Consider the following 18,371-nt stretch of genomic DNA (forward strand, 5'->3'; position numbering starts at 1 on the left):
TTGCAAGGGTGAAAAAAAATGAATAGATTTGTATCTTAAAAGAATATTTTCGGAGTTTTATCATTATATGAACATACACTACTAACAAAATTAGTTTAGTTTCAATGTAGGCATGCATGTATGTATCCCCAGAAGACTTGGTTATAATGGTAAGTCATGCAACGTGCATGGCTATTCTTTTCCAATACGTTGATTTTAGTAGTTGACTTGCCAATGGCGAAGCTTCATAGATTCAAAAAGGTGCCATATGGGCCATGATGGCCACCTCCAACTTCAACATTCGAAATCGTTTGTAAAATTATTCAAAGATCTTAATTTGTCCCTTCCAATTACCAGTCAATACGACATGTTGCAGCAGGACCCTCTCCTTAATTGGTGGAAATTAATTTAGTTTAAGAGTAAACATGTTCATGGTCATGCTAATTCTCAAGCTGCTCATGGCTACCATTTCCACCATCATTCTTGTTCTGTTCTTGCTGCTAATACTAATAATAATAGCAAATGAAGCCACAGCTGTTGATAATATCATTGGGTTGGGCAAATCACTCTCTCCCAAAGGTAATAATAGTAACAGCAACAATCCATGCTCATGGTTATCAAGTCCTGGCAATTTTGCATTTGGTTTTTATCCTCACCGTGATGGCTACGCTCTTGGAATATGGCTTCTGGACACCGACAACACGGTGGTCTGGACCGCTAACCACGACGGTTCGCCACTTCCCTCTACCTCCACCTTGCAGCTAACCACACAGGGCTTGCTTCTTCGACAAGAAGAAGAAGCACTCAATACCACTAACTTTTCGTTTTCAAACCTTGGAGAAGAAGCAGCTTCAGCTTCCATGCTGGATGACGGTAACTTTGTGATCTATAATGCTTTCAATGGTGTCGTGTGGCAGAGCTTTGATCACCCAAGTGACACCATTTTAGGAGGACAAAGGTTGATCAATGGAAACAAATTGATCTCTGGTGTCTCCAAAACAGACCATTCATCAATTGGGCTTTTCTATCTCATCATGCAGAGACATAACAACCTTGTCTCTTACCCTCTCAAAAGCCTCCCTTAACCTTCTGATGCTTACTTTGTCACCGGCACCAGCACCAGTGCTTCTTGCACCTTCACCTATCATCTTTACCTCAACCATACAACAGGCTCTCTACTTATTAGGAACGACACTAATTTGATGCCCATTCGAAATCTTTTTGTTGCTGCTGAGAATGAGAACAAGAACAAGAACAGGAACACAATTATTTATCGTGCAACTCTGGATTTTGATGGAGTTTTTCGACTCTATTCTCATGACATGGCTAACAAAGTCATCAGCATAGTAAAAACCTGGCCTGATAATGCTTGTTCTGTGAAGGGCTTCTGCGGCTTCAACAGTTACTGTGCACTGGCTGATGAGAATCCTTTTTGCTATTGTCTTCCGGGATTTGATTACCTTGATCCGAACCAGAACACTCTTGGCTGCAAAAGAAACTCCTCAGAAGACAAGTGTAGTGAGGAAGAGTTTTACAGAATGGTTTCTTTGGATAAATTGGCCTGGGATGGCGACCGGTCTTATTTTCAGGCACAGATGGCAGATGAGGAACATTGCTCTTCTTCTTGTTTGAAAGATTGCAATTGTTGGGCTGCTTCTTATGATCAGAGTACCAAGATTTATATGAAGCAGCAAACCCCTCTCAGATATGCAAGAAGGGTACAGTTGAACGAAAAAGTACCCTCCTTGAAATTCTTCAAGGTAGGAAACTTGAACTTGAATCATGTTAGTAGTGAGCCTGTCCCTGAGACTCCACTTTCTCATAAGATCATCAAGACTACTAGTAACAAAGCAATTCTACGTATTATTCTTGTTACCTCCATTTTCACTCTGATTTTCTGCTCCACTATTGGGATATCTTGTCATTTGATGTCGAAGATTCGAGTTCTCAAGTACAAAAGGCTCTTGGAGATTGGGGACTTGGGGCTGAATGAGGAAGTGGCTTTGAGGAGATTTTCATACACTGAGCTCAAGAGAGCAACCAACGGTTTCAAACAAGAGTTGGGAAAGGGCTCTTTTGGAGCAGTTTACAAAGGGGTTTTATACAAGGCGGGAAGATGTAGGAGATTCATTGCGGTGAAGAGACTTGAGAAGTTGGTTGAAGATGGAGAAAGAGAGTTCCAAGCAGAGGTGAGAGCCATTGGAAAAACACACCACAGGAACCTTGTTCGCTTGCTTGGCTTCTGTGCCGAGGGTCCCAAAAGGCTTCTGGTCTATGAATACATGAGTAATGGTTCCCTTGGGAAGCTTCTCTTTGGCGATGAAAGGCTTCCAGATTGGGATGAAAGAGTCAGAATAGCTCTGGATATTGCAAGAGGGATCCTCTATCTGCATGAAGAATGTGAGGCACCCATCATTCACTGCGACATAAAGCCTCAAAATATCTTGATGGATGAGTTCTGGACTGCCAAAATATCCGATTTCGGGCTAGCAAAGCTTCTCATGCCGGATCAAACAAGAACTTTCACAGGGGTTAGAGGGACAAGAGGATACTTGGCCCCTGAATGGAACAAGAACACACCAATAACAGTGAAGGCTGATATCTACAGCTATGGGATAGTGCTTCTTGAGACAGTGTGTTGCAGGAGAAACCTTGATGCTAATGTGTCAGAGCCAAATGAGATTCTTCTGTCTGGTTGGGCCTATAAGTGCTTTGTTGCTGGAGAGGTGCATAAGCTAGTTCATTGGGAAGAAGTGGATAAGAATGTCGTGGAAAATACGGTGAAGGTGGCACTGTGGTGTATCCAAGATGAACCTGTTCTCCGGCCTTCAATGAAGAGTGTTGTGCTCATGCTTGAAGGGGTTACTCATGTGCCAATGCCTCCTTGCCCAACTTCTAATTCCATGTGACAAAAAATGTTAATGTTGCTGCCTCCCCTTAGTTGATTAAATTGAGTTGAGTTAAATTGAGTTGGTTAATAAATGTTCTAAATTCAATTTTATCAAAGAATTTTTCTAGTACAGAATACTGAGAATAGTGAACAGTAAAGATTGTCATGTATTCTCTGTAAATTTAGTGATCATCTTTTGTTTTTCATTCAATTTAACTCTGCGCATAAAAAATAATAAAAGAAAAATCCTCCCAAACCAAAACGCTACCAGGAGTAGTTTCTAAAAGTCAATAACATATTTCCATAACGTAGTGTAGAAAGTTAACGAGCTAAATTAGAGGCAGAATGAAAAATGTCTAGATAAACAAAATTTTCTGAAACCTGATATGAAGGTTGGACACCGTTTAACAAGTTTGATTTTATTTACAAAAGCACGAATAGCATTGATTCATGCATGTATGTGGAAGATAATTTACAATAAGAACTTGAAAGTAAATTAATACAGAAACAATGCACAAAAATATATATATGAAATCAACTCAGGGAAGACAGCAACAATAACATTTTTTTGTCACATGGAATTAGAAGTTGGGCAAGGAGGAACTGGCACATCAGTAACCCCTTCAAGCATGAGCACCACACTCTTCATTGAAGGCCGGAGAACAGGTTCATCTTGGATACACCACAGTGCCACCTTCACCATATTTTCCACAACATTCTTATCCACTTCTTCCCAATGAACTAGCTTGTGCACCTCTCCAGCAACAAAGCACTTATAGGCCCAACCAGACAGAAGAATCTCATTTGGCTCTGACACATTAACATCAAGGTTTCTCCTGCAACACACTGTCTCAAGAAGCACTATCCCATAGCTGTAGATATCAGCCTTCACTGTTATTGGTGTGTTCTTGTTCCATTCAGGGGCCAAGTACCCTCTTGTCCCTCTAACTCCTGTGAAGGTTCTTGTTTGATCCGGCATGAGAAGCTTTGCTAGCCCGAAATCAGATATTTTGGCAGTCCAGAACTCATCCATCAAGATATTTTGAGGCTTTATGTCGCAGTGAATGATGGGTGCCTCACATTCTTCATGCAGATAGAGGATCCCTCTTGCAATATCCAGAGCTATTCTGACTCTTTCATCCCAATCTGGAAGCCTTTCATCGCCAAAGAGAAGCTTCCCAAGGGAACCATTACTCATGTATTCATAGACCAGAAGCCTTTTGGGACCCTCGGCACAGAAGCCAAGCAAGCGAACAAGGTTCCTGTGGTGTGTTTTTCCAATGGCTCTCACCTCTGCTTGGAACTCTCTTTCTCCATCTTCAACCAACTTCTCAAGTCTCTTCACCGCAATGAATCTCCTACATCTTCCCGCCTTGTATAAAACCCCTTTGTAAACTGCTCCAAAAGAGCCCTTTCCCAACTCTTGTTTGAAACCGTTGGTTGCTCTCTTGAGCTCAGTGTATGAAAATCTCCTCAAAGCCACTTCCTCATTCAGCCCCAAGTCCCCAATCTCCAAGAGCCTTTTGTACTTGAGAACTCGAATCTTCGACATCAAATGACAAGATATCCCAATAGTGGAGCAGAAAATCAGAGTGAAAATGGAGGTAACAAGAATAATACGTAGAATTGCTTTGTTACTAGTAGTCTTGATGAATTGATTGTTCCAAGAATCTCAGGGACAGGCTCACTGCTAACATTATTCAAGTTCAAGTTTCTTACCTTGAAGAATTTCAAGGAGGGTACTTCTTCGTTTCCCTGTATCCTTTTTGCATATCTGAGAGGGGGTTGCTGCTTTGTACAAATCATGCTATTCTGATCATAAGAAGCAGCCCAACAATTGCAATCTTTCAAACAAGAAGAAGAGCAATCTTCCTCCTCTGACATTTGTGCCTGAAAATAAGAGCGGTCACCACGTGCCCAGGCCAATTTATCCAAAGGGACCATTCTGTAAAACGCGTCCTCACTACACTTGTCTTCTGAGAAGTTCCTTCTTCATCCAAGAGTATTTTGGTTCGGATCTAGATAATCAAATCCCAGAAGACAATAGCAAAATGGATTCTCATCGGCCAGTGCACAGTAGCTGTTGAAGCCGCAATAGCCCTTCACTGAACAAACAGTATCAGGCCAAGTGCTTACTATGCTGCTGTCTTTGGTAATTATGTCATGAGCATAGAGTCGGAAAACTCCATCAAAATCCAGAGTTGCACGATAAATAATTGTGGTGTTGTTCTTGTTCTTGTTCTTGTTCCCGGCAGCTAAATAATTAGTAGAAGTATCAAAAGGAAGCTCAAAAATGATCCTCAAATCAGTGTCATTCCTGATAAGTAGATAGCTTGTTGTTTGGTCGAGGCAAAGATGATAGGTGGTGATAGGAGCGTTGTTGTTGGTGCCGGTGGCATAGTAAGCATCAGAAGGGTAAGAGAGGCTTTTGATAGGGTAAGAGACAAGGTTGTTATCTTTCTGCATGACGAGATAGAAAAGCCCAATTGATGAATGGTCTGTTTTGGAGACACCAAAGACCAATTTGTTTCCATTGATCAACCTTTGCCCTCCTAAAATGGTGTCAGTTGGGTGATCAAAGCTTTGCCACACAACACTATGGGAAGTGTTCTTGTTGAGGTTGACCGGTGTATAGCTCGTTCATTGATGAATTTTTTCAAGCTTCTCGTCGGAATGAGTTATACGTCGGCAAGGAGAGAACAAGGGGGTGGGTACCTGCAAAAGACACTCCGACGCTCAAGTCAGTAAGTGTTTAAGATGTATAAGAATAATTCTATGAATATAGAATGTAAGACATAAAATAGAAATCATCATGTGTTGTATATTATAATAATTATATGAATATAGAATATATCTAGAATGTCTCTAGAACGTATCTAGAATGTATAGTGTATATAGAGATTGGTGCCTTTTATAGGTATAGAGTTGATGAATAGAATTGATGATATGACCGTTAATCATTAAGTAGAATAATGGTCATTAAGTCAGTAATGAATGTGTCAGTTATAGAATGAATGATAATTAAGGCCGAGTTATAACTCATAATACACAATAAAGACCGAGTTATAAGGTGACGGATCATAGCCCCCAAGCTTTGTCTGCCGATCATATGATCCAGGCTAAGCTTAGAAAATAAAATGATTTATAACTCGGTTAAAAGATAAGTGAATAATGATATGGTGAGCCCCCAAGCTTAGTCGGGTTATTATGTCGGCACGTATTCAAAAAATAATTGAATGATAAGAGTCATTCAATCAAGATAGTTGTGTGGGGGATACTTTTCCACTTAAGAACAATTTTAGAGATAGATATCCATTGGCGGAATCGATTGTATGATCCGAGGATATAATGGTTAATTGTCTTGGGAATTTTTCCGACCCACAACAACTTATTGATAAATTTCTCTCTCAAAGCAATTAGTTATTGAATATTTACAATTTACAATGAAGATCTGACATGAATAAGATAAATTGAGAAAATGAATAGGTATAAAACATATATTGAATAATATATATTGTAAAAATAAAATAGTTCAAAGTAAAAAAAAAAATATATATATACCTTGAAAGTTGATAATTGTAGAGAAGAAGACGACATATATGAATGTCATACATGCCAAATGTGAATATCTGAATTTTGTTTTGTAGGACATGCTTTAATTTGATAATAAAGCAATAAGATAACAGTTATTGAATTATACATTTAGTATAATTTTCTAGCAGTTACAATATGACGAGGGATATTCTTCGTGCAATAATAGTAAATTGCCTGTTCAATTTTCTACATTAAACAAATAGTAACATAAAATTTAATAGCATAAAGTGAATAGTGTAACAGTTATATACAATTGATATATAATTAATTTTTGATGAAATCTAATTTTAAGATTTGAACTCATCATTAGTGTCATTTAATTGTATAAATGAAATCATTAAGCAATAATAATATAATACATAATGAAATAAAAATACAATTGACATGGTTGTTATATGTCATTATTGTATAGAACATATATTGAGGTTTGAATATAACTAATAAATAAGTAAATATTAGTTACACAAAATATAAATGCAAAAGTATGTTGAATAAAATATACAATTTTACTTGTGTAAATAGGAAACTTTGAAAAAGTAAGCAAAATTGATAAGTGAGTTTGTGCTCGAATTGATCGAGTTTGTTCTCGGATTGATTGAAAGCCGAGTTTATTCTCGGATTGGTTAATTGATCGATTATAAGATGTGAAATATTATCATACGTAAAAGTGAAGCAATTTGAAGGTATAAAATATAAACCTTATAAAAAGTTACGAATTACGATAGATTAAAATTTGATAAGAAGTATTAAATAAAATCTTAAACAAGATTGTTGAGATTGGTTCAAAAATTTGAATGTAAATCAAGTTTTATAAACCTAAGGGGAGTAGGAATTATTTTACTCGTCCCCACAGACGGCGCCAATTGTTCTTGCTGAGGTTGACCGGTGTATAGCTCGTCCGTCGATGAATTTCTTCAAGCTTCTCGTCGGAATGAGTTATACGTCGGCAAGGAGAGAACAAGGGGGTGGGTACCTGCAAAAGACACTCCGACGCTCAAGTCAGTAAGTGTTTAAGAGGTATAAGAATAATTCTATGAATATAGAATGTAAGACATGAAATAGAAATCATCATGTATTGTATATTATAATAATTATATGAATATAGAATATATCTAGAATGTCTCTAGAACGTATCTAGAATGTATCTAGAATGTATAGTGTATATAGAGATTGGTGCCTTTTATAGGCATAGAGTTGATGAATAGAATTGATGATATGACCGTTAATCATTAAGTAGAATAATGGTCATTAAGTCAGTAATAAATGTGTCAGTTATAGAATGAATGATAATTAAAGCCGAGTTATAACTCATAATGCACAATAAAGACCGAGTTATAAGGTGACGGATCAGGAAGCATTATAGATCACAAAGTTGCCGGAATCCAGCATGGAAGCTGAAGCTGCTTCTTTTCCAAGGTTTGAAAATGAAAAGCTAGTGATGTTGAGTGCCGCTACTGCTTCTTCTTCGGTTCCTTGTCGAAGAAGCAAACCCCGTGGGGTTAGCTGCAAGGTGGAGGAAGAGGAAAGTGGCAAACCGTCGCGGTTAGCGGTCCAGACCACGGTGTTGTCGGGGTCCAGAATCCATATGCCAAGAGCGTAGCCATCACGGTGAGGATAAAAGCCAAATGCAAAATTGCCGGAACTTGAAAGCCATGAAGATGGATTGCTGTTATTATTATTACCATTGGCAGAGAGCGATTTGCCCAACCCAATGATGTTCTCAACAGGTGTGGCTTCATTTGCTATTATTAGTATTAGAAGCAAGAAGAGAACAAGAATGATGGAAATGGTAGCCATGAAAAGCATGAGAATGAGCATGAGCATGACAATGTTTACTCTTAATTAATAACTTAGTTTCCACCAGTTAAGGAGAGGGTCCCACTCCAACATGCCGTATTGACTGGTGGCAATGGCACGCGGCACCTTTTTGAATCTATGAAGCTTCGCCTTTGGCATGTCATAACTACTCAAATCAGCGTATTATATTGGAAAAGAAAAGCCATACATGCAGGTTGAGCGACTTACCATTATAACCAAGTCTTCTTGGGGGATACTTACTGCCGATTGGAAAACTTTAAAAGTAATTTTTTTTTATTTTTGACTTATGAAAGGTAGTAGTATTAATGTTTGGTGCAATTTTCAAAACCAAATTGTAACTTTTTAAGAAGCTATTTAGGAGCTTATAGAGAAGTTAAAAAAAATGACTTCTCTCATAATACTTCTACTTTTCATCATATTTCTATAAAATAAGCACTTTTAGAGTTAAAAATCCAAACACAAAATAACTTATTTATAAGTTACTTTTAACAGAGTCACTTATTATTTAAGTTATTTTATCAAAAGGAGTTTAATTAAATTAGTTACTCAAACTAAGCCTTATACTTATTATACAATATACATGCATGTTCACATGCCTACGTTGAAACTAAACAATTTCTTTAGTAGCAGTGTGCGTTCATATTATGATAACTCTCAAAATATTTTTTAAGATTTATTTTTTGTCCTTACTTCCAAACTTATTTATTCCTTTGGTGTCTATGAATCTAATTTGTCTTAAAAATAGAGATAGAATAAAATAAAATTTACTCTTTTATTTTTGAATTCCATGAACAAAATTTAGATATTATAGAAAAGACCTTCTAAACATACTCATCTAACTTAATTTATAAAGTAGAAGATAAAATAAAAGAGAAAGGATTAGGAACTAATATATGTAGTGTACAATATGTACAATGGAAATTATATTAAAATTAAAAATAAATTAAGGTTAATTAATTAATTTTTAATTGTTTCATATTTGAAATTTGAAAGGAATTAGAATTTCCCTCAGTGAGGTAAAAAAAAACGCAGCCCTAATTCTAATTCTCTCTAGCGTCGTTCTTCTTCTTCTTTCCTTTCAGCACCGGCGTCTCCTCTTCATTTCTCGTGTTGCCATCATCCACCGCACCAAGTCTCCCCTCGTGTTGCCCTCCTCAATCGCTCCTCAGCGAGTGCATCCTCCCTCATGTCGCCCTCCACCATGATACCGCAACCCCGACCATCGTTAGCACGGCCGTTGAAACTCGCCACCCCATGCTGCCCGACGGCCTCCCCCTGCTCGCCACCAGACTTGTTGCAATCCTGCTCTCCGCGACTGACGCCCACCAACACGGTAATCTATTGAAGAATTTCAATATTATTGAAGAATTTTAATATTAGGTGTGAACACATTCCCCTGACTCTGCTCATCAAATTTAAGGTTCTTAACAGAATGAATGTTATGAGTTGTTGCAGATTGTGTGGATGAAATTGATGCACAACAGGTCTTTGACTATGCCCTTTACAAAGATGGAAAAAATACCAAGCTCTCTTATCCCTTAAAAAAGTTTAGTTTTGATATTTCCGGTAAAAGCTTTCACAATGGCCGTTTCAACCAAAGAATGCTAGTGAAGGCTTCTTCTCTTCCCAAGTACAATTTTCTCACCAAGTTCACAACTTGATTCTTCAATAAATAGCTATACATGAAGACATGAAGTTCATTTGATCTTGCTTTTGTACTATTATATTTTGCAGTGTAAAATTAGAACAAAGAACTATCACATCTCTATTAGAAGAAAATGAAATTGTCAAAGGAGTTCACTACAAAACTAAGAGTGGAGAAGAACTTACAGCAAAGGCTCCTCTCACCATAGTTTGTGATAGTTATTTTTCCAACTTAAGGTGTTCTCGTTGCAATCTTAAGGTATGAATTTTATCATGTTAGATTTATATTTTTTATTATATTGTAGAATAGAATAATGGTTCATAGTTCAAAGTTATTCAAGAGATTTTTTAACTTTCTTTAAGTTGATCTACCATCTTATTTTGTTGGTCTATTCCTGGAGATAACTTCAGTTATGTAATTGTTATAAATTCTGGATAGATAACTACATTGTTAATTAACTGCTCTTAAATCAAAATCTTATTAGCTTTCATTAAGGTAAATGAAAGTACAGATACCAGGGGACAAACCTTGGATTTAAGTCGTGACGTTGCATTGGTGAACAAGAGCTGTGATTTTGTAAAAGACGAACACTCAGTACCGCCGGTGTGGTGGCAGGACATGAACAAGGGCCTAGTTAGGGGTTCGGATGGTCTCTGGAGGTAGCCGGTATAGATGGTTATTTTGAGTATACTATTTGTAGTACAATTTATTATCCTGTTGTGTTAATGTAAATAAAAAAATTAAAAGAAAAACTGAAATAGGTTGGATGTTCATTTTACTAGGTATGCTGATAGTTAATTTCATTCTAATTTGGATGTTTAATTGATTTTGATTGAATTTAACATAATTTTGTCTGATTAGTAGACTTTGTTAAAAATATTGTAAGCATGGAGTCTATTATAATTTGAAATTTTACTAACACGCTTAATTCTGATTAAGTTGGTCATTTTCTTAAAATTTAAACTAATAAATTATAAAATATGTCACTATTAGATCAAGTGTCTAATAAATAAAAAATTAATCGATGTGTCTAATAGCAAGAATCCTTATTGTAATTGATTAATACAATAAGAATTCTTACTGTTTATATTACTCTTATTCATTGAATTTTCTTTTTGGCATCAATGATTGAGATAAATCATGTACTATACTTTAAGCCATTTAAATTAAGGCGGATGTTCATTTTAGTATGATTGCGGATGGTTCTTTTCATTCTAAAGCGGATGATTACTTTTGGTATACCATTTGTAATATAATTTATGATCCTATTGTGTTGATATAAACAAAAAATTAAAAGAGAAACTAAAATAGGCCAGATGTTCATTTTACTAGGTAAGACGATGGTTATTTTCATTGTAATTTGGATGTTCTATTTATTATTATGTTTCTTTCAGGGGAAAAAATAAATTAATAAAGAAGTTGTAACTGTATTCATAAACGTGTGATTAAAGACAAATTAGGATTAGTGGTCACCGAACATAGCCGTTACTTCCTATTTGAGATCCTATAAGGAAATTGATTTTGCTTTCTAATTTCTCTAGCATTTTTATTTTTGGTCTATAGCCAGCTATCCACACATTGAAGAAAATAGTAGTATTCTTATGCATGCAACCACATTACATTAGAAAGTGTAGCTCCGTGTCTCTAACTAGTTTGACGTATATTAATTGAAGACAAAATTAAGTTGGATATTCAATATTGGCTTCAGTCTCACTATGTTTAGTAGTTTAGTACTATTTTATTTCAACTTTTGGCCACAATATACATAGTCCAATCTAATGCTCTTTTTCTTGTATTTTTTTAAAGCTTTTCAAACATTCAGTTCTTTGTGCTTTTTGCCAACCCTTTGTACACAAATAAGAACACGTTTTCTCTTATTGTAAATCACAGCTTTATAGGTTCTTGAGTTCATATATATAACATAAAGATTAACAAAGTCAGAAAATCTATAGTATGTTGTCATTTACATTGTTCAATATTACAGAACAAAGAAATTCATGGAGCAAGCAATATCTTCTCAACATGTTGGCTGCTTTCTAGCTATGATGCAATGTGCCCCGCTGCCTCAGAGAGAGGGAAGTATTTGTACACGACAGGCTTTACCTTTCCTTCTGTAATTGCTGGCCAAATATTCTTCTCCCCTTTACTAACAATCACAGCTTTATTTTCAATGCTTCTATTCCGCAAGCCATCCCCTACATTCAATCAAACAAAATTCTGGTTATTGGTTGTCATCAAGACCCCATAAGGCAGCACCTTTGATCACATTAAGCCTCTTTCACACCCATTGAACATATTTTTTTTCTTCACTCATCGCCTTGTTCTCCTATTCATTTCTTAATTTAAACTCCTCTCATTTGAAGCTAATGTCAATGTTTATGAACCCCTGCTTCATGCTATTAGCCTTATTTCCCAAGAACCTTAACCTCCAACATGCTTCCTTCTTTCCATTAGGATATGAAAAAAAAAATAAAGCATAAGGATGTAATCACCAACTGTACATGTAAATCCATTGTCTGTTTGCCATGCAAGTGATAATTTTCAGTAGGAATTTAATTGGTTGCGCAGACCTGGTCAATCAACTAAAACCACAACAACCACCAAGGTAAATTATTTTCATACAATGCAACAACATGGCAGCCCCATAAAAGTAGTTTTTACAGCCAAAAACAGCCATCCAAATAGATAATAAATTAGCCATCCATTTCAGTAAAAAATCGGTACTTACTATCTCAGATCATAACCTGGTTTGAGCATCAAATATGCATTTGTTTACCTAACAAAAGCAAACCAAGAAAAAGGAAAAAAACATGCAACCATCAACCGATTCAAAGAAGCCTTCAACATAATAAAATCAAACCAGCATTCACGATCATCAAAATCAATCAGCAAAATGTCCCTATAGTAACCATCTTTACTTAAGAGGAAAACCTTGTTCAGGCAAGCATAAAATCGAATACGAAAACCAACCATTCGATTACATACTGAAGTAACCATCCAATTAAATAATGAAAAGATCTATCATACAAACCAACCATCCAATACCCTACTAATGTAACCATCCAATAAGGGTCAACCAAACATCGATAATGGTCAACTAGTTTACGTCACATTGCATGCAACGGTCCACACGTTTATGTCACATTGCATGCAACAGTCCACACGGGCAGGGAAAAATATTTTCTGCTTTCTAAACTAGATTGGCAAAATTTTTTGAACATTCCCACGCTAAAGTTAAATCAATTTCAACAATCTCAACCAATTTCTCATCCCACATGCTCCAGGATACTAAAACTGCACCTATTACATTTTAACCATGTAGAATCAACCATCCCAGCAACACAATCTGTCTCTAGAACAAGATGCAACAGCAATGATGAATCATGAAACGAAGAAACTAGCCCACTTACCGTGGATGGTCGACGATGCTCTGGTTGTGTTGTTCGTGCTGCTCTCGGTGAATGGTCCACGTCAACTGGCGACACAAGGCGCGGATCCTCCGCTGCAAACAGTGGCACAGGGATGCTTCAAGCGACGGCGTACAAGCGCGGGGACTGGGCGATGCTCGGTGGGTCGGCGGTGACAGACTGGTGGTTCAGCGCCGAGGTTGCGATGCGGATGTTGCCAGCGATGGTGTATGGTCACGAACAGGAGTCGCTGATGCAGTTCGCGTCGGAGTTGATGCGGGTCACGAGAAAGGCGGGTGCGCGGCGGATGGGGTTGGTGACCAGCTACAGTGACGCGGCGGAGGGGATTTGTGAGTAGCGAGAGTGACATTTTGGAGGGTTAGGGTCACGGATGGTCAACAATGGTAAATTAGGGGTAATTTAATTTAGGGATAGTAATTAGGGTAAATGGAAATCATTAATTTAATTTGGGCCATATAAACAGTTCACTGTATATATTGTATGGAAACTTCATTGTGCCTCTAGCGGACTCTAAATAAAAAATTTTTTTAACATTCTCTCTCACATAAAAATTCTTTTTATATTTTAAATTTACATAAATTTTGTATTAAATTTTTTATTTATTTTCTTCCAAAATTCTTCTCTTATTCGAATCCATCAGAATTGAATTCTATACTTTTTGGAAGACTTATAAACTCCAATACTCTGTGATTACACTATTTCTTTCAAAAAATTATACTAATAATTACAAAAGCTCATTCGATTTTAGAAGTAATTTATTTATTTCATGAACAAACTCCCACTCATGGAAGCTACTAGCCTTTCTAAATATACTGATGGTTATCACTGGCTAAGAGAAGGGGGGTTATCTTAGCCCCCTTTTCGCTTGACAATGCTTGCTGGCCTTTGAAACCACTTCTGGAAACCTTGTCTTTTTATCTCGTAACTAGCCACGAGACTTTTTCTTTTATCTCGTCCCCAGCCACGAGACTTTTCTTTTTATCTCGTCAGTCGGCACGAGATATTTTCAGTTTTATCTCCTGGTCACCAGAAACAGAAATGGAGTAGAAGAGAGAGAAGATTACACCAAGATATAACCTGGTTCAGCTGCTAAGTGCAAGGCAGCCTACATCCAGTCTCCATCACAATAATGATGGAATTTTACTATAATCATCCTTGATTACAAATACCAATTCTCCCTAGGAACTACCCTTCCTATCTGGGACAAGTCCAGAATCTAAACCCAAACTGAACTTGACTTGGTCACAGCCAAGCTTTCAACTGTAAAGTGCTAACCCAACTTACAAGGGGATTCCCTCAAAATCATGAAACACAACACAGATGTACAAAGGAACTCTAAGGACATCTATGGCTTTTTCTTTTAATTTTGCACTCTCTGCCTTTTTCCGCTCTATGGATTTTTCATTACAAACCTCACTGTTTGCCTTTTTTCCATGAGACTCAAGACATGACAAAATTAAACAGAAAAATACAAAACATAAAACATTGAAGGAGAAGAAATTCTGTCAGCTTGTATTGCTATGAGAACTCTGTGCCTTGCACTCTCACTCCTTGAATCAACCCTAACTGTTCACCTATACTTATAGGAAGAACCCTCCAAGGTTGAAACCAAACAAACCAAGCCAATCTTCTTCTTCTTCTTCAAACAGAACCGATTCGGCCAGAGAGAGAGAAGAGATAACACATGCAAAACCCAACATGCAATTACCTCTAGTCCTTCCTTGGTCACCACTCTTCATCAATCCGAGCCCTTCATCTCTTCCTTGCTCTCCAAGATGAACTTCTGGCCCTTGATGCTTCATGATGATGATAGCTTCATCTGCTCCAATCTCTGCCTCTTCCATCACGTAGCCACTCTAGCTACTTCCTGTGATATTTGAGCAGAATCAGAGATAAGCCATCCTCCAAAGATCTTCTTCTCTAATGGCCGAGATCTTTTTCTTCTTTTTGGGTTTGAGGAGCCCGAGATTACCTCACTAAATCTTACCATTCTTGGTGATAATCTCAGCCACTACATACTTTTAGTTTCCTTTTTCTTGCCATCATTGTGATGGTCTTTTGGCATGCCTTTCCTTCTTTTCAGTAGCTCAATGTAGTTTCCATGGTTTGCTGGGTAATGTCCGAAAAGGAGAAAAGAATGAATGAGAGAGAAGAAACAATTGGAAGAGAAACAATTAAATGAATTAAACAAATTAATTGAATAGAAGTTATTTTTCCTTCCCTGAGTTGCGTGTAGTCTTAATGCCATCAATCATATCAATGACATTCTCTCTCATGTTTCTAATGCTAGCAAATTAAATTTTGAAATCCATCCCAAGAGAAGGATTGGGATCCGTTGGAGGTAAGAAGCAATTTTGCTTCCTTTCTTAATAGGTTTCGGATCAAGCATTGGTTCATTTAGCAACAATTATTAATTTGGGCTTGTAGCAATAATAGTTCAATTTTGGCCCAAGTAATGTTACCATTAATTCAACAATGTGGATCAAAAGGATTTTTGTATCAATGCTGAATGTTAGCTTCAATTTGGGCTTATGATGATTTTTGAATTCTGGCCTAAATAATCACAAATTACTTCAGCCACATAATATAGGAATCATTAAACAAGGCTGAATGGTTTTAAGCATATTGGGCTGGCAATAATTCTTTTCCTATTTGGCCCAATAAGAAAACCTGCATCACAAAATTATTAATTAACATATGTTAAATGAAAATCGAATTAATAATTTTGTAATTATTATAATTAATAATGTTTAGTCATCACAAATATTAATTTAGAGTTTTCCAAACTCATCAATCTCTCCCTTGATGACAAACATTATTAAAATTGAAATGGAAAGAAATTTAAAGATTGAAGTATAGAATACTCCCTTTGAAGATTTGAATTTCTCCCCCTTTCTAAATGTCACATGGCTCTCCCTTAATATATGCCATTATTACCAAGGGAAGCACTAACCTGTAACAATTTTTATCAAGCCTTAAGTAACAATGTTATTCAACATATCTTTTACATGATGTTGAATGCTTGATTTATGAGCAGATTTGTATGATAGTCAAAACTCATTTGATATCAATAATATGGTTTTCTGCTCAATCACACACAAAACAATTAATGCAAACAAATTTTGAAGTTTCCTGAAGCTGTTCTTTGAAAATATTTTCCAATGTATAAATCAGAGCAAGTTAACCATAGCAAGAAAATTTTTCTTATCGAGCATAATCATCACAAAAAATTGCAAGCTTCATATTTCTCAATTTTAAAGAAACTGCCAAAAATAAATTCAAAGACAGTGAATATTATACCAAGACAAATGTATCACCATTATATTCAACCAAGCATTTCAACAGCAGCATTCACAGAGCAAAGTAATTGCATTATCAACATGCATTAATAAGCATCAAGTGTATCATTGCAACAAGGGTGATCATGAATTCTTTACAGAATTTCATCTCCTGTCTTTCAGTTTCAATTTTATTCCTCCCCCTTTTGGCATCAAGGGGTACCTGCAAAAAGAATATGACATAGCAAGCAGAATATTCAAAATATTTCCAAAAGTGTCCATAGAGTATCACAGAGTTATAGTACTGATAGTAACAAGCCAAAACAGAGTATCAAATTGAGCCTAAGTGTACCAATATCAAACAGTAATAAGAAGTTTAATCATTAGAGAGATGAAAATCAGATTCCTCAGCCCCTGCCTCACTACCCACTTCATCCTCAAGGCTTTCCAGCATCAGACCGACCCTGTCTTTGCATTTCTTCCAAGCCGACTCATTTTCATAGGCTAGTTTGCGTGCCGACTTATGAAATTGCACCATGAGTTCTGACATGTTTGAAAATTCTGTGAGAATGTTTTTGATAGATTCAGTTGCCTTGGAGGATTCCGGCCGACTTTCAAAATCATCATCAGAAGCCACAGATTTCTTTCCCTTTTTAACAGTGCCGCCTCCTTTTATCATTGACACTTTGTTCTCTACAGCCTCATTCAAAAGGTCAATTTTAAAAAATTCAAAGATGCTGGTTAAGAACATACCATAGGGCAGATTTGCCTTTTTGGTGCTCTTTACCGAATCCCACATATGACGGATCATAAGATAACCAAAAGAATTTGGAGTAGATGTAACAAGTGCAAAGATGATTAGAGAATTAGAGAGTGTTACTCTATTGTGAGAGCCGCTTTGAGGAGTCAGAATATGTGTGATAATCCTGTGAAGCAAGGAGTTGGTTGGTCCGAGAGCTTTGTGTGTAGGAGTGGTGCCATCCAAACCAGAGAGATTCTCACAGATGTATTGAAGAACAACCTTATAGGTGACGCCGACTTATGAGTCCCACCTTTCGGCCATGTATGCTTGCGGCCCTTCCTCCTTGTAGCCCAAGGCCGTTCCAATGGTGGCGGTATCAAGAGTGATGTGAACTCTCTTCACATATGAATGTATGGTACCATCTATGAGTCTCACATTGGCGTAGAACTCTCGAACTAAACCTGGGTAAACTGGCTTTTGGATGTGAAGCAGAGGAGTCCATTGAAGCAGTTCAAAAAGAGGAGACACATTAATCCCCTTGCTGGTGAGAGAATCCAAGTTGACAAGGTAGGTTGCACAGAGATGACGCTTCTCAAAGACTTCTTTATGGAATTCATATGAAGCGCAGGAATTGAATCGGGCAGGGTCATAGTGAGAGTGTGTCTTGTTGAATTTGTTCTTGAAGTCCAAAGATTCCAGGTTAGCAGGTTCCTTGGTATTGTGTAGAGCAAATTCTTTAGTTTTCTGGCCACTCTTCCCGGGTGTGGCTTTCTTCTGTGGAGATGGTGGTGGAGACGGAATGGGTGATGTGTGAGACTCTTCCTCTTCTTCCACGGGAACTCGCTCTTTCTTCTTCCTTGAAGAAGTTTTTGTAACTATGACCTTCCTACGCATGGTGTCGGTTTGTTTTGAGGGAGGTGAAGGAGAAGATGATGATGTAGAGTGAATATGAATATGAGTGTGAGATTGTGGAGTGGACGGTTTTTGAGAGAAAAGA

General features: G+C 37.0%; 3 protein-coding genes and 1 pseudogene across 3 annotated transcripts; 2 read left to right on the forward strand and 2 right to left on the reverse strand.

Annotated features, from left to right (window-relative positions):
- On the forward strand, positions 339-1,097 carry LOC110270137 (G-type lectin S-receptor-like serine/threonine-protein kinase LECRK1). The gene has a single exon (XM_021118813.1). It carries the CDS (start codon positions 405-407, stop codon positions 1,062-1,064), a length of 660 nt encoding a protein of 219 aa, XP_020974472.1. The 5' UTR covers positions 339-404; the 3' UTR covers positions 1,065-1,097.
- Positions 1,015-2,913, forward strand: LOC107633068 (G-type lectin S-receptor-like serine/threonine-protein kinase LECRK1). The gene has a single exon (XM_021118812.1). The coding sequence runs from the start codon at positions 1,182-1,184 to the stop codon at positions 2,886-2,888; it is 1,707 nt and encodes a 568-aa protein (XP_020974471.1). The 5' UTR covers positions 1,015-1,181; the 3' UTR covers positions 2,889-2,913.
- LOC107633067 lies at positions 3,310-5,509 on the reverse strand (annotated as a pseudogene).
- LOC110269453 (G-type lectin S-receptor-like serine/threonine-protein kinase LECRK4) lies at positions 7,217-8,260 on the reverse strand. Its single transcript, XM_021117281.1, has one exon. It carries the CDS (start codon positions 8,258-8,260, stop codon positions 7,811-7,813), a length of 450 nt encoding a protein of 149 aa, XP_020972940.1. The 3' UTR covers positions 7,217-7,810.

The sequence above is a fragment of the Arachis ipaensis genome, chromosome B03 (assembly GCF_000816755.2).
Source record: "Arachis ipaensis cultivar K30076 chromosome B03, Araip1.1, whole genome shotgun sequence".
NCBI lineage: Eukaryota > Viridiplantae > Streptophyta > Magnoliopsida > Fabales > Fabaceae > Arachis > Arachis ipaensis.

Excerpts from the sequence above, each read along its gene's own strand:
- LOC107633068 (XM_021118812.1), top strand. The coding sequence starts at position 1,182 with ATGCCCATTCGAAATCTTTTTGTTGCTGCTGAGAATGAGAACAAGAAC.
- LOC110270137 (XM_021118813.1), top strand. The coding sequence starts at position 405 with ATGTTCATGGTCATGCTAATTCTCAAGCTGCTCATGGCTACCATTTCC.
- LOC110269453 (XM_021117281.1), bottom strand. The coding sequence starts at position 8,260 with ATGGCTACCATTTCCATCATTCTTGTTCTCTTCTTGCTTCTAATACTA.